The sequence below is a fragment of the Westerdykella ornata genome (genome assembly GCF_010094085.1).
Source record: "Westerdykella ornata strain CBS 379.55 unplaced genomic scaffold EI97scaffold_1, whole genome shotgun sequence".
Taxonomy (NCBI): domain Eukaryota; kingdom Fungi; phylum Ascomycota; class Dothideomycetes; order Pleosporales; family Sporormiaceae; genus Westerdykella; species Westerdykella ornata.
In genome coordinates, this window is record NW_022986851.1 from 1,629,320 (window position 1) to 1,643,802 (window position 14,483).

The 14,483-nt window shown below is 51.5% G+C and overlaps 4 protein-coding genes across 4 annotated transcripts; 2 read left to right on the top strand and 2 right to left on the bottom strand.

Annotated features, from left to right (window-relative positions):
* Positions 1 to 1,258: 1,258 nt before the first annotated feature.
* On the bottom strand, positions 1,259 to 2,351 carry EI97DRAFT_22322 (uncharacterized protein). The gene is made up of 2 exons (XM_033793877.1): positions 1,413 to 2,351; positions 1,259 to 1,289 (listed from the first exon to the last, which is right to left on the bottom strand). Exon 1 carries the CDS (start codon positions 2,157 to 2,159, stop codon positions 1,590 to 1,592), a length of 570 nt encoding a protein of 189 aa, XP_033658722.1. The 5' UTR covers positions 2,160 to 2,351; the 3' UTR covers positions 1,259 to 1,289; positions 1,413 to 1,589.
* EI97DRAFT_22309 (aldolase) lies at positions 2,183 to 3,744 on the top strand. Its single transcript, XM_033793876.1, has one exon. It carries the CDS (start codon positions 2,545 to 2,547, stop codon positions 3,643 to 3,645), a length of 1,101 nt encoding a protein of 366 aa, XP_033658723.1. The 5' UTR covers positions 2,183 to 2,544; the 3' UTR covers positions 3,646 to 3,744.
* Positions 3,745 to 6,364: 2,620 nt separating this feature from the next.
* Positions 6,365 to 8,184, bottom strand: EI97DRAFT_447237 (uncharacterized protein; the record flags this gene model as incomplete). Its single annotated transcript, XM_033800081.1, has 2 exons — positions 6,365 to 7,578; positions 7,626 to 8,184. The coding sequence occupies 2 exons, from the start codon at positions 8,182 to 8,184 to the stop codon at positions 6,365 to 6,367; spliced, it is 1,773 nt and encodes a 590-aa protein (XP_033658724.1).
* Positions 8,185 to 8,359: 175 nt separating this feature from the next.
* Positions 8,360 to 13,228, top strand: EI97DRAFT_389622 (uncharacterized protein). Its single transcript, XM_033796207.1, has 9 exons — positions 8,360 to 10,462; positions 10,515 to 10,783; positions 10,833 to 11,006; positions 11,051 to 11,410; positions 11,458 to 11,653; positions 11,702 to 11,777; positions 11,830 to 12,283; positions 12,344 to 12,491; positions 12,547 to 13,228. Exons 1-9 carry the CDS (start codon positions 8,446 to 8,448, stop codon positions 13,056 to 13,058), a joined length of 4,206 nt encoding a protein of 1,401 aa, XP_033658725.1. The 5' UTR covers positions 8,360 to 8,445; the 3' UTR covers positions 13,059 to 13,228.
* The last annotated feature ends 1,255 nt before the right edge of the window (positions 13,229 to 14,483 follow it).

A 14,483-nucleotide genomic window follows, 5' to 3' on the forward strand; every position in this document is an offset into this window, starting at 1 on the left:
ACAAACAAGTGCTTGGCAAATAGGCTAGTCCTATAATAGATATATTACAGTGCCTATTGTGTTATATATATATCTCTCTCTCTCTCTTCCCGTAAGTAGGTAGCCCACCAACCTCCCGATATTCCACCCTACCTACCTCTGGCTCGCACGCGGAACCTTAGGAAATGACTCTACCCAATAGGGTCACTGAATATACCCTCATTGTCAGAGCTACTATAGGCTTAGTGCTGTAAGAAAGACTAACTTGGTGTGGCTAGCTGTTAAAGACGGTTTTGTAGGTTATAAACGGTTAGGGTTGAAAAACTGTTAAAAACGAATTTCAACGTTGAAAACCCAGGCCTATCGGTCATTCCCCCCAGCATGGTTGCCAAGGTAGGTTGCAGTGGAGAGCAGACGCTAACAATGAGGCGCATGTAGCTTAACATTTGCTAAGGGTGTCTGATCTTGTGATTGTTAGACACGTTGAAAGCGAGTGGAGAACCCATAACCCAAGTTTCCTCAATTTCCTCAACTGATGTGGATGCCGTGCCGAAACTGCAAAGGTTTCCCGTCCGAAGAGCAAGAAGACGGGGCGTCATGCAAGTCAGAGAGCCGATCTCGTGTCGGGGCCCATGCGACCAGAGTTCAACGTGGTAAGAAAGCGGGGATGCCGTGCGTGCTTGGTTCGGTGAATTGTGGGGTAAAGAGGTCGCCGTCGGTCCTCCTTCGGCTTCGCTTCTTACGAGGCTGTGCCTATGTCAAACAACACATTGTGCATGCCCTCCATTCAGAGACACGCAAGAATGCTGACTTGGATTCCTGTTACGAGACGTTGCATATGTCCAGTAATGGCATCTGCATGGTAAAAGTTTTAACCCTGGTGCCTTTATTGCCTGCCCGGGGTACGGCAATTCCTGTGGGGAACCCGGTCCTTGCGCGTGGAGGGGTGAGAAACAACGCCTTTGAGATGTTGAGATCACGAGAAATCTTGTCAACTATGACTTTCCGTCGGAATTTGGATGTCTCCTTTTTTCCGCCAGTCATTTGTCTCTCGGTGCAGCATAGGGGATGAGCGCATCAGTTTCCCAGGGGCTCAGGAACCACGGAACCACAACCTTATTCCAACAATCCGAGCCTTTGACTTGGGAGCCAAAAGCAATGGGAGGCTGATGAGCTTTCCATGCCTCTGGGTCCACCTCTCTTCGTGACTGCCGAAGATCTATGCGCGATGCAGTGTGGTGCTGATTCTGCGGCATGTGTCCTGTGACCTGCTATTTCAGATCATAGTCGCGAAAATCGTGTACTGATTCCTGGTTATGAAGTAAGCCTCTCTGGACCAGCCGCCGTGAGGGGCGGCGAACCCGACTCGTGAATGCCAACGATGCGCAATAAGTTGAAGAGGGGTACCCAGTCCCACTTACCGTACTCCGTACCTTTTATTATTGTGTAGAGTACTTTTGGGCCTCGTCTTCTGTGCAACAAGCGGCGCAGCCCCAAAAGGCTCTCGGCCCATCATGCGCCACTTAAAACAACATGGCGTGGGGGTTGAAGTTCCACAGACTCCACCCTCTACGATCCTGACTCCACGATGATGAGACAGCAACGGTGAATTACTGAAGACTGTGCTTGATTGCCGTTCGCTGTGCTGATGCATGTCTGATCTTGTGACGAGGCATCTCGGTTGCTTGCCAGCTGAGGGCTGGCCACGTTTTGCGTCTTTTACAAACCTCCCTTCTTTTGCCCTCGCTGCATTTTGAGGAGCCATGGCGACTGGGACCACGACCGACGGCAGACCGATCCAGGGTCGCCGTCACGACTATCAGATGATGAAGGACGGAGCCGCAGTTGGGTCTGTCCATGGCGGCCAGCCTCTCCACCCCCACACTAAGATTGCCCCGAAGAGAAGCATTGCTAACCCAGTCCAGAGGCAGTTGCAAGGGTGTGATGGTGGTGATGTCTGCCCAATCATCGACCGCTATGCGCTTGGAGAGATCGTCACAAGGCTTTGCCCCCTTGCCCAACACCTCCGGCCAAGGTTCCGACGACGACGCCTCTTTCTGATTCCCAGCTGCATCACAACGTGAGGAGAAAAAGCAACGCGTTCGGGGACCACCATTTCGTCGCATCATTGGCTGTAACGCAGAGCATGAGGCCAAGCCGCAAACACGCGTGCCTGACATCGGTAACAGTCAGGACAGCGTCTCCAGATTCACCGCCCCTTGCCGTTGGGCGTCGTCACAGCTTTGCCTAGTCGTCCTTCTACGGCCGTGTCGTTTTTGTGTGCCCTGGATGTTGACCGATTCCCATCCTCCCTCCAGACTGTCAGCTGGACCCCCACACTCCTTATGGGTCTACTAGCTGGTTGCCCCTCTGGCCCAGAACTATTTAAGACATCGTCATCCTCGGTACTCCGTAGGTATTTCTTGAATCATCCTTGACGTGTTCGTAGCGTTCGTACTAGTTTGGCTTTCCCCAATCCCGTTGTTCTTTGTCACAACTTCCGCTGTCTCCTCGTTGCTCGAACCCCTTTGTCAATATAAAAACGCTTCATCGCCCTTCTCCACCATGGCACCACATCACGACGCCCCCTCTCCACCAAACGGCTTCACTTCCAGCACTCCCTATTCAATCAATTCTCATCCTGTTCGTTCAGTCTACGACATGTCCCACTATCAAGACAGATTTGAGACGAGCTCCGTGGAGTCCAACGATGTAGGCATTCGTCGATCGTTGGTTCCTGGGATCTATGTCCCTACTGTGGCATTCTTCGAACCACACTCTGAGAATGTGGATGTTGAGGCCACTGCCAAACACGCCGTCCGTTTGGCGAAGGCTGGCGTGGCAGGAATCACCACCCAAGGATCCAATGGGGAGGCCGTCCACCTGTCTCATAAAGAAAGGAACCTTATCACGAGGACAACCCGTAAAGCACTCGACGATGCTGGATACGGGTACCTACCTGTGATCGTTGGCTGTGGCGCTCAGTCGACGAGGGAGGCCATTGAGCTTTGCGAGGAAGCTGCCGAATCGGGCGGAGACTACGCATTGGTGCTTCCCCCGGCATATTACCAAGGCCTCTTCTCCAAGGAAACCGTCAAGGACTTCTTTCGGGATGTCGCAACTGCTTCGCCTATACCGATTCTCATCTACAACTATCCCGGTGCCGTCTCTGGAATGGACCTCAGCTCTGACACAATCATCGAGCTAGCACAGCATGAGAAGATCGTCGGCTGCAAGCTCACTTGCGGAAACACCGGAAAGCTCAACCGCATAGCGGCTGCGACGCGTGCGGCGACGCTGTCCGATCCCGGCTCCGGTTTCATGTGCATGGGTGGATCGGTCGATTTCACTCTGCAGACGTTGATCGGTGGAGGATCCGGTATCATCGGTGGGACGGCAAACATTGCGCCCAGAGCCTGCGTGAAGCTGCTGGAATTGTTTGAAGAGGGCAAATTCGCGGAAGCTCGCCGGTTGCAGGCCATCGTGGCTCGCGGCGACTGGGCCTCGATTCAAGGCGGTGTCATTGCCACTAAAGCCGCTTTGATGGCTCACTTTGGTTACGGAGGTTATTGCCGCAAGCCCCTTCCCAAGCCGAACAAGGAGGAAATGGTCAGATGGCGCGAGGCTTTTCAAGAGCTGGTTACACTGGAGAATCAGCTGCAATGAAGAGTCACTCCACAGCATCGAACTGTTCCGACCGTCATCTGCTCTAGGGAAGTCCGCTCAACTGCACTGAGCGCAGCCCTGTGCCTCAACGTGGCAAGTTTCGGCCACAAAAGGACAGTTCCAGCTTTTCTAACCATGCATGGTGCATGATCGAGCATTTTTGTAAGGCGTTTGAACGTCTCTGCATTTCAGGCGTTGATGGAGGCTACTTTCATGTTTCTTTTTTTTGTGTCTCGGGACAAAAGCAAGCGAACCGAAAATCTCTTCCGGTCGTTCCGTACTCGGATTTCCATTCTAGGGGAAAACACGGCATTCTCGGGTTATATGCAGCGCTCACTGTGTAATTATTCCGCACTCTCGCCCTTTTCTGAGGCTTTATTCAGGGGGAACATGAGTGTCTGACATCCGGTCGTTTTGGAAGCGCACAAGGCGTGTATATATTAATCTGAACTCCTTACTAGCGTCTTCAAAAACGACTCCCTACACACTGACGGACCGACATGTTCTTAAATCTGATCTTCACGCTCGATAAGGGTAACGACTTGCTTGTTCGGCTGCCTGAGTGTTCGCAACCTGAGAAAGAATAGAAGATCTTAGAGTTTTAGTAAGGTTCCAGATGTTTGTATAGGATGACATCAAGACTGGGTACCTCCCATCCGGCAATCTCCAAATCTCCGGGGAGCACCAGCCGCATGAATGGCATCGTACCGCAATGAACGATCTCCCTGATAAGGATGAGAGGTATGACCCCCTAATCACTCGAATTATGGCACACACGACCGCTGCGTGTACCATAACCGTTTGTTGCCCACTTCCATTTTCACCGCGCGAACGCACGTGAGGCCAGCTTGCACACCGCAAGTTTCTATCATGGATCATCCATTGTGTAAGCAGTGAGACGATTTTCATGAACGCCATGGAAGTAAGCAAATGTGTTAACTCAGGGGAACAACGGCAGGCCAGAGTCTCCGTGATCCATACCCTAGGGTATTTTCCCTGAACGACCACGAGGAAGCTAACTGGTCGCGAAGTGTGGAAGATCCAGTGCCTCCCACTTCGTCCCGGCCCAAGAAAAAGAGATCGCCGTCAGACTGAATATCACGCTCAGGACAACCATGTCAGCCGAGCAATCCAGCAAAGGGGACGCCCAATCGGAGTAATCCGGCAGGCGTCCACGTGGTGATCCTCTTTGACGGTGCTTGCTTTTTCCTCTTGGAGCACTGTACCAAAAGGGGCACAGGGTAGCATTCCTGGGACAGGGATAGAACAAGGTATACAGTAGCGAGGTGCTAGAGGATCCCTACTGAATTTTATGGCATCGCACAATTAAAATTTCTACATGCGCAATATTGGAGATCGCGAAGAGAGAGTATAGATAGTCACTGCTTAATGCCCATTTCTTACTCAATAGGCTGCGAGTCTATGAAGCCGTCGCTATGCTATGCATTCGGAGCTATTTTCGAGTGGTTAATGGCTTTGTATCTCTCAGTGGAATGCAGCGGAACTCCACATTGAATAACCAAGATTCGGCCAGCTCGCAGTTCAGACCCCCTGTGAACGTGACACCAATCAGTCAGTGTTTGGTCTGCCCCAAGCAATGAGACCTGATTCTAGCTCTTGTAGCCTGTAGAGAGATGAAGAGGGTGACGGTCAAGGAAACCGTAGAATTATATTGTTCATGTCAACGTAGTTTGGAAGTCTGGCGAAACAATTATCGCAAAAGAACGCTAACCGACGTCCACTTGAGTCATGACCGCATGTTCAGTGCAATATCAGACTCAAACGCCACATGCTGTCTATCCCAGATCAAGAGTCTGTTATATGAACGCCTGTTCAGATATTTTGACGGCTGAATTCAACCTAAAACAAGGATTCCTAACTGGTGCGCAGCAACGATCAATGGCCTTGCATCCAGAGGGACATACTCCGATGAGGTGTTATACTAGCCTTACGATACAAAAGCCCAAACGAAATTCGTTCGTGTAGTGGCACATGGCGACCTAGCAAGGACAAGGACCAAAGTGCACGGCTACGGGAGCTGGTGAGGATAACGGCAAGCCGTGTTGGAGCGAGTCTACTCGTCAATATAGTGCCCAAGCTCCTATCTCTCAGAGAAGCCAAGCCTGTTGTTCGTCCAAAAAGGCATTGACTCAAGGCCTGATTTGTCCGGACAAGTTAAGCTTTACCGAGAACTCACCGTCTAACACCGTCTAAAGGCGATGACTGGCTCCCCCTCCCCCGCCCGAACTCACCATCCCTGATCCCAATGCCGGTGTCAAAAAGAGGGTAAACACCCTTTACTCCTTGGTTCATCAGCCCACGCAAAACTCAACAACTTCTCATCGTCATATGCCTTCCTGCGAACGTCAGATTAACAGCCATCTTCCTCCCATCCATGACACTCATTGGCATAGACACGGTAGGCAGGCCCAGATGCCGAATAACACGATTACAGTTCGAGTTTCTCACACCATGCTTAAAGCTATAAGTCCCATGTTCAAATTCAACTCCCCACATCGGCAAAGCCTATGCCCCCGTTTGCAGAGAAAGACATGAACGCCATGCGCCAACCCGAGTGGTATCACGCTGAAAAACTAAACCCGATTTCTGCGTGTACAAATACATGAAACTTCACCCTGATCATGGTCGTCCTTCATAAGGAGAGATATTCGAAGTGTCCTCTCTCCATAAGTATTCGCGCGAAGAAGCATCTCCAGGCTCAACTGCGTTCGCCCTCAGTGTTTGTCGCACCGTATTCACTCGTCTTCCGCACTCGGCCGGTGATATCTTGCCACGTCGCCCCGAGTCTCCTGCCAGTGCTAGCCAGCAAGCCCTCCTCTTCATCTTCCTCCAAATCACGGTCAATCTGTTCTTGGTCCAGCTTGGGAGTTTTGACGAGTGTAGTTACAAACACAATGAGGTATACGCCCAAGAAAGCAAACTGCGCCCAGAAGAGAATGATACCGAAGAACGGAAAGTTGATGGTGATACGGTTGATGAAGGTGCTGAGTACACTAGGTGTACAAACTTCCTTAGCAACGGGATTCTCAGCAAGCTCAGTGCATGGCTTGATTGCGCTGCGGTGCTCTCTGCAATCAGGTTGCTCTCCAGGATGGCGAGGTTCCAAATCGCAGAACGTCTGAGGACCGAAGGTGGCATATTGCGGTGCCACTACCATGGCTACAGAGTAGTTGATAGCCAGCACGATGAGTGTGAGCATGACCGTGGCCATGAGGAGAGCTTGAGGGGACGTGCGACCTTTGCGAATCTTGAACAGAGTGACCCAGAGAAAGCGGATTCCCACCGTAGCGATCCCGACAATGGAAGCGGAAAAGAAGAACATAACGAGGAGGAGGAAGAGAATATAGTCAATCGGGAATACCTTGGAGGATGTTACCAGGATCCAGTTGATAGGTTGGAAGATATTGATGTGGCCGAGGATGTATCCACACCCCGACTTGCAGATCGAATTCTTTGCCTTATCGATTCCAGTAATGAGCATGCTGGCAAATATGATCAGAGCAACTATGACCAGTATCAGGCCTCCGAGAAGTTTCAAAGGCCTGAATACAGCTTCAATCTTATTCCAAGCCTTGACCAAGAAATGGCGTTCGCCTGTGGATTCGGCCGCTAGGCGCTCCCGTCGGATCAGAGTTCGTTCCTCGCGAATAAGCGCTTCCAGTTCGCGTCTATCACGGGAATCTAGACCTCCTTGCCGGCCCAGATTGCGTCCCTCCAGCTGACGCTGACGCTCCCTGTTCTGCTCGAGTTGTGAAGCGGTATTCGCGGCCAGGGCGGGCCCTGAGATGGAAGGAGCAGATTTGATGAGCGCAACGGGAAGCAACGCGAGCCCGGCGCCGGTGTAGAGGATATAAATCAATGTACCGACCACACTCAAGAGGCCAAGGGCAAAGGACAAGGCTCTCTCTCCGTCTGGAAACTATTAGTCGTTGCTGCTACATGGATGAACTGGAACTCACGGTTCTCTTGTAGTAGGTGCCTGAAGTAATCCAAATCTAAACGGTCATCGCGTTTCGCTTGCTTCGCAAACGGAACGAAAAACCCTACGAGGAAGATGATAATAACAAAGAAGATGAAGGATACGGTGTACTTGAGAGCGCCCCAAAATCTTTGCCCGAAGGTTTGCTCTCCGTGCTCCGCAGCATCTTCATCATATTCTTCGTACCAGAAGTAGGTGAACGGAATGACAAGCAGGCAGAGTACAGCGTCAAGGGAATAAAGCGTATAGTAAACGACTCGTAGAGTGTATACGATGCTGTCGACGCGATCTGGAGTCGCCCAGGCCTTTTTACGGCCCTGGCTCGAGAGAGAGGTTGATGACACTAATGCTACATCGACTGGAAGTAGAAGGACTGTAGCAAGAAGGGCGGTGGTGGTTATGATGCACACGGTGGTGACCGATGCGGCGCGGTCTCGGGGGGTTTGGTAGGTGAAGACGAAGATGCCGGCAATGGCAAGGAGAAGGACAACCGCGGCAATGTATGCCACCCAAATCAGACTCGTCTGTATGAGAGCCATGGTATCGCTCGCTGCTCCTCAAAGAAACGGTCTGGGGTCAAGGAGTGAAACAGAAGTTGGAGGAGAGGCGCGGTGATCTATCTCAATGACGACACTGGTGACCGAGCTCCCGCTAGCGCCTTGGCACGTGCGGTCTTTCAACGCGTCGCAAACCTCAACTCCATCTTGGTGGACACCGTCGCCCAAATCCGAATTGCACGCTGCCTCAACCGTCAATGCGGAATATGACCGGCAGCGCTGATCTTGATACCCTCTATTATCATGCAGTGCTACACTGAATTGGCTCCTCCGACAGCCGTCAGCCACGCAGTGCACCTTCCTTTCCTCTCTTCGAAGGCCAACAATCTAGTCGTCGCGAAGAACTCCTTGCTGCAGATATTCGAGTTCAAATCGACCGTCACCGAAGTCCCTCAAAATGGCGGCGAATTCGCAGACAACGTGTCCCCAAACGTGGATATGGAGGCAGCGGACGTGCCTCTACAGCGCACCGAAAACACAGCAAAACTCGTGTTGATAGCAGAGTTCCCTCTTGCTGGCACTGTGATATCGCTTGGGCGGATAAAGGCACTAAATACCAAGTCAAGGGGCGAGGCACTGCTGGTGGCTTTTCGGGATGCAAAGCTGAGCTTGGTGGAGTGGGATCCAGAGGCCTTCAACCTCAATACCATATCAATACACTTCTATGAAAACCCAGACTTGGCGGGTGCACCATGGGATGCGGAACTGAAAGACACTTACAACTTTCTGGCAGTGGATCCCGGCAGCAGATGTGCCGCACTCAAGTTTGGGACGCACAATTTCGCCATCTTGCCCTTCAAACAGCAAGGGCTGGCCGAGGAGGATTACGACTCAGATTTGGACCAGCAACGAGCAGAACGCGCCGGCGCAGGGGACGGGAGCAACGGGGAAAGCGTCCCGTATCTACCGTCTTTTGTGCTTCCCCTGACGCACCTTGATCCTGCTTTGACTCATCCTGTCCATTTGGCTTTCTTGCATGAGTACCGCGAACCAACTTTCGGCATCGTGGCGGCGTCTCGTGCTGCGGCTCCGTCTTTGCTAGCTGAGCGGAAAGATGTCTTGACATATACTGTTTTTACGTTGGATCTAGAGCAGAAGGCCTCTACGACGCTTTTATCTGTGCAAGGATTGCCTTACGACATTTTCCAAGTCGTTCCTCTACCGCTCCCAATTGGTGGGGCATTATTGGTTGGAGGAAATGAAATCATACATGTGAGCCAGGCAGGAAAGGCGAATGGAGTGGCCGTCAACGAGCTGGCTAAACTGAGCACCTCCTTCCCTCTATCAGATCAATCGGACCTTTCCTTGAGGCTCGAGGGTTCCACTACCGAAATTCTAAATCCGGATAACGGTGACGTCCTTCTTATCCTTAATGATGGCTCTATTTTCACTCTCACTTTCACTCTGGATGGAAGGTCAGTGTCAGGGTTGACCTTGCAGCCGGTCGCTCAAGATCACGGTGGAAAGGTTCTCAATTGCCGATCATCCTGTGCCGTCAATCTGGGCCGGGGAAGGCTTTTCATTGCAAGCGAGGACGCCGACTCTGTGCTTCTGGGCTGGAGCCATCGCTTCGCCTCTGGCGCAAGCAAACGAGGCCAAGCCGACGCCAACGCAGACGAAGAAGCAATGTCAGCGGACGAGATGGAAGAGGATGATCTTGACGATGATCTCTACAATGACACTGCTCCAGTCAAGAAAGTCACAATAGTCTCGGCAGAGCCGACGCCGGAAGGGACGTACGCATTTAGGATTCACGATGTACTTCCTAGTCTCGCACCCATCAAGGATGTTGTGTTGAGCTCAAGGGCCGACGCGAGGAGAATAGACATCCCCAATTCGAGCCACATGCCTGGTGACCTCCTTCTTGCCACAGGGAGAGGGCGTGCCGGCGCCATAACGAAGCTTGAACAAGATATAATCCCTACAGATCTAGGTCAATCTGTACTCAAATCAGCACGAGGGCTTTGGGCAGTCCATGCAAAGAAACAGGCGCCTAGTGGTGTAGTCGCCGATATCGGACAGGACATGGAAGCGAACATATCTTCTGATGTTGATTACGATCAGTATCTCGTCGTCTGCCGTGCTGGCTCGAGCGGCACAGAAGATACTGTTGTTTACGAGGTTAACGGGACTGATATTAAGGAAACCTCGAAGGGAGAGTTCCAGCGCGAGGAAGCATCAACTATGAACGTTGGGACGCTTGCTGGCGGTACCAAGGTGGTCCAGGTCATGCGTAGTGAGCTTAGAACCTATGATTCCGGTCGGTTCGATCTGTCCGCTTCGAAGACGTAACACTGACGGTCAATGACTAGAGCTTAACATGGACGAAATCATCCCAATAGAGGACGAGGAAACTGGCACCGAGCTTAGAATCATCAGTGCCAACTTTGCCGACCCGTATCTGCTACTTCTCCTCGAAAACTCTAGTATCAAGATTTTCAAAGCAGGCAGTGGTGGCGAAGTAGAAGAAGTCGAATGCAGTAATTTGACGTCAGTAAAATGGCTGTCAGCGTCTCTTTACAAGTCTAATCTCATCACTGGTATCTTCGCCTTTCTCTTGACACCCGAAGGAGCTCTAAAGGTATGTTGCTTCAGTCTGCAGTGAGAGGTCGTCTAGTAATCAATTCCAGATATTCTCAATGTCTGATTTGGACCAACCCGGCTTCGTCGCAGAAGGGCTCACTTTCCTTCCCCCGCTACTCACAGCTGATTACACCAGCCGGAAGAATGCTGGAAAAGCTGCTATTACCGAAATACTTGCAGCTGACTTGGGTGATACTGTATCTAAGTCTCCTCATCTCATAGTGAGTTTGCCCAACTAAGGCGTATTTCACTGCTGACTGTCTAGGTCCGCACTTCGACAGACGACCTCGTCATTTACAAGGCATTCCACTATCCTCATAAGGCCGCCTCTGACCCGTGGACGAAGAATCTGCGGTGGCAGAAGCTTTCCCAACCACGTCTGCCTAGGTATAGCGAAGAACCCGCCATGGAAGCAGAGGACGCAGGAAGGGAGAGTACGCTTGTTGCGCTCAGCAATGTCTGTGGATATAGTACCGTTTTCCAGCGCGGAACGTCTCCTTCATTTATTCTCAAGGAAGCTTCGAGCGCTCCACGCGTCATCAGTGTCGCTAGCAAACCAGTGAAAGGTCTTACCAGATTCCACACGTCGAGCTGCCAAAGAGGGTTTGCATTTATCGATGCAGACGTAAGTATTGCTCTGGGTATGTGTGAAGAAGCTACTAAGAATATTAGGACAACTTCCGCATATCACAATTGCCAGCTGAGACACACTTCGGTCATCTCGGTTGGGCGGTCCGGCGTTACCCGATGGCATCAGAGATTTGCGCACTTGCCTATCACCCGAGAGATGTTTACATTGTTGGCACAGGGCAGACGGAGGAGTACATGCTGCCAGATGATACGTATCATTACGAATGGAAACCCGAAGGTAAGGACAAGGCCAATCATGACTTTGTTCCACTGACATTCGTGGAAGATATCAAATTCTTTCCTCGTGTCGAGCGAGGGGTCATTAAGGTGTACGATGCGAAGACGTGGACCCTTATTGATACGTAAGTTTGGGAGATCCCGCGCGACGTACCGGATATTGACAAGGGTTGCTAGACATATCCTTGAGCCGCAAGAAGTTATATTATGCATCAAAACTCTCAAGTTAGAATATTCCGAAACCACTCATGAACGCAGAGCTTTGGTAGCAGTTGGTACTTCCATAGTCCATGGGGAAGACCTGGCAACAAAGGGCAACATACGCATCTTCGAGGTCATCACCGTCGTACCAGAGCCTGGTCGACCTGAGACTAACAGACGAATGAGACTGATTGTGAAAGATGAAGTCAAAGGAGCCGTATCCGCTATCTCGGAGCTGGGTACTCAGGGATTCCTGATAATGGCGCAAGGGCAGAAGTGCATGGTCCGCGGTCTTAAAGAGGACGGAACATTGCTCCCAGTGGCTTTCATGGACATGCAGTGCTACGTCACTGTGCTGAAATCACTGCCGGGCACCGGCATGCTTTTAATGGGTGATGCGTTCAAAGGAGTTTGGTTCTCTGGGTACACCGTACGTACTATCCGTCTTACTCCCCGTCGATGTCAATGAATGCTAACACAGTGTTCGCAGGAAGAACCTTATAAAATGATGCTCTTCGGGCGGAGTCGTAACCGTCTAGAAGTCCTAGCAGCCGAGTTCCTTCCCTTCGAAAAGCAATTGCACATCATAGTTGCGGACGCGGACATGAACCTGCAAGTCCTACAATTTGACCCAGAAAGTCAGCGCCACTTGTCTCCATCTCTCCATCGCATTCTACTAACGATATTCGCCAGATCCCAATTCCATGGGTGGTCTCCGCCTTCTGCACAAATCCACGTTCCACACCGGCCACTTCCCTTCAACAATGCACCTAGTACACTCACCGATGAAAATGCCGAATACCTCAGACATCATAGGAACCTCGGATGGTCCCATGGACGTCGATTCCGAGGACGCAGGGCCCCTTCATCAGATCCTGCACACTTCGCAATCCGGCACAATAGCACTCATCACCCCGCTCTCGGAGTCCTCATACCGCAAACTCTCCGGTCTGGCGACTTTCCTGGCCACTGCGCTGGAGCCGACCTGCGGGTTGAATCTGAGAGCGTATAGGGCTGTGGAAAATGAGCTTGGGGTTGCAGGCGGCAGTAAGGGTGTATTGGACGGTAATCTGCTCATGAGGTGGGGTGAGCTGGGTGAGCAGAGGAGGAGGGAGGGTCTGACGAAGGTTGGGGCTGAGGAGTGGGTGTTCAGGGCAGAGAGGGAGGTGTTGAGTGGGAGGGGTGTGTTTGGGTCGAGGGTGTAGTTTGGCGATTGATAGCGGTGTATCAATAGTGGCACTCATTGAGGCAGGTCAGCTCTGAAGGTCTATTGACTTCTATTAGGGCTGCTGCTTTTCTCGCCTTCTAAAGTGTGGAAAGACTTCTGTGAGACTGATTACGTGGGTCTCAGCGAGCGACCATGCCATCTCAACAGCAGTGACGGGTTTCTTGGGTGGTACAAGTCGAAAACCAGGACCGTCACTGGCTTGATGCGGCTTCAGACCTTGTGCTACGGACACTGTTAGACATGAACGACATGATTTTGTTGGACCGATATTGTGGAAAGACCAGAACAGGTGAGTTTGCTGTGTACAATCGATGTTTCATCTCTGACCAACAGAGTTTGCGTCTATGTTCTTGGGCCGGGGTAGTTGTCTCAGATTCTGAGATACTGATATTGTGTTTGCTACCTTACACCCTTCTTCATGTCAAAATGAAAATCAGTGACACCACCCACATGCGCCTTTGACGGATTGCTGGGATACTTTCTAATGAGTAAGTTTGCTTATGTGCATTGGTTCAAGTTGGAACCTGAGTAAGTCTCAGGTTTTCAATTTTCATGTGAGCCCGTGCGCTTCTGTTTGGGTGCAAACAGCGGTAGTGGACTCACACTGACGGACCTTTTTTATTCGTATCGCTCCTCCTACGAAGTCAAATTCAAATCCCTCACGAGCACACCACACCTCACGCCGTTAGGCGAAAAGAAGCACAATGAATGAGCCTTCCTCGCAGCGCTCCGTCCCCAAAAGCGGGAATTTGGATATTTCGAATATCCCAGAGTATCTTAGGACAGTGTAAGTCAACTCCCGACCAGCCCGTCTACATACCAAGTCCCAATTCTAACAGGCGTACAGAGTGCAGCGAAATTCCGCCAAGTCCCCTCTCCTGCGCTTGCCCGGAGAAATTAGAAACCACATCTGGACATATATCACGCACGGCCTGGAAATCGGCATCACAGGAATAAAGGGAATCACCCTCCCTGGCGGGCGTTGGTACCCCCCAAGCGCAAAATCCTTATTCTTGCGGAACCAGGCTCGACATACGTTCCAACTGCCGCGCGTCTGTCGTCAAATCCACCTCGAGACGCATCTGCTGCTCTACGCACAGACGAACTTTGTCCTGGAAATGGGTCCTGTGCACTATTATCTACAACCGCAGTCGGTGCGGCCGTTGAAGTCTTTTACGGAACAGCAGAGGAGCGCCATTTCGCGTGTGAGTGTTCGGTCTGTGTCGAGGAATAAGCTTCCTGCTATCCGCAAGACGTTTCCAGGCGTAGCGTCCATTACGTATTTTACCTGTTCGATGGGATACTCTTTGGAGTCACTGGGGGTTGACTGGGTTGGTAAAACGACGCAGCGCATTCGGGAAGGGCGAGCCCACAACGTGCGGGTGTTGGTTCGGTCGTGCAG

Coding starts and splice junctions, on each gene's coding strand:
- EI97DRAFT_389622 (XM_033796207.1), top strand. CDS start 8,446: ATGCAGTGCTACACTGAATTGGCTCCTCCGACAGCCGTCAGCCACGCA. Junction 11,007..11,050: donor CTAAGTCTCCTCATCTCATA/GTGAGTTTGCCC, acceptor CTGACTGTCTAG/GTCCGCACTTCGACAGACGA. Junction 11,411..11,457: donor TTGCATTTATCGATGCAGAC/GTAAGTATTGCT, acceptor TAAGAATATTAG/GACAACTTCCGCATATCACA.
- EI97DRAFT_22322 (XM_033793877.1), bottom strand. CDS start 2,159: ATGTCAGGCACGCGTGTTTGCGGCTTGGCCTCATGCTCTGCGTTACAG.
- EI97DRAFT_22309 (XM_033793876.1), top strand. CDS start 2,545: ATGGCACCACATCACGACGCCCCCTCTCCACCAAACGGCTTCACTTCC.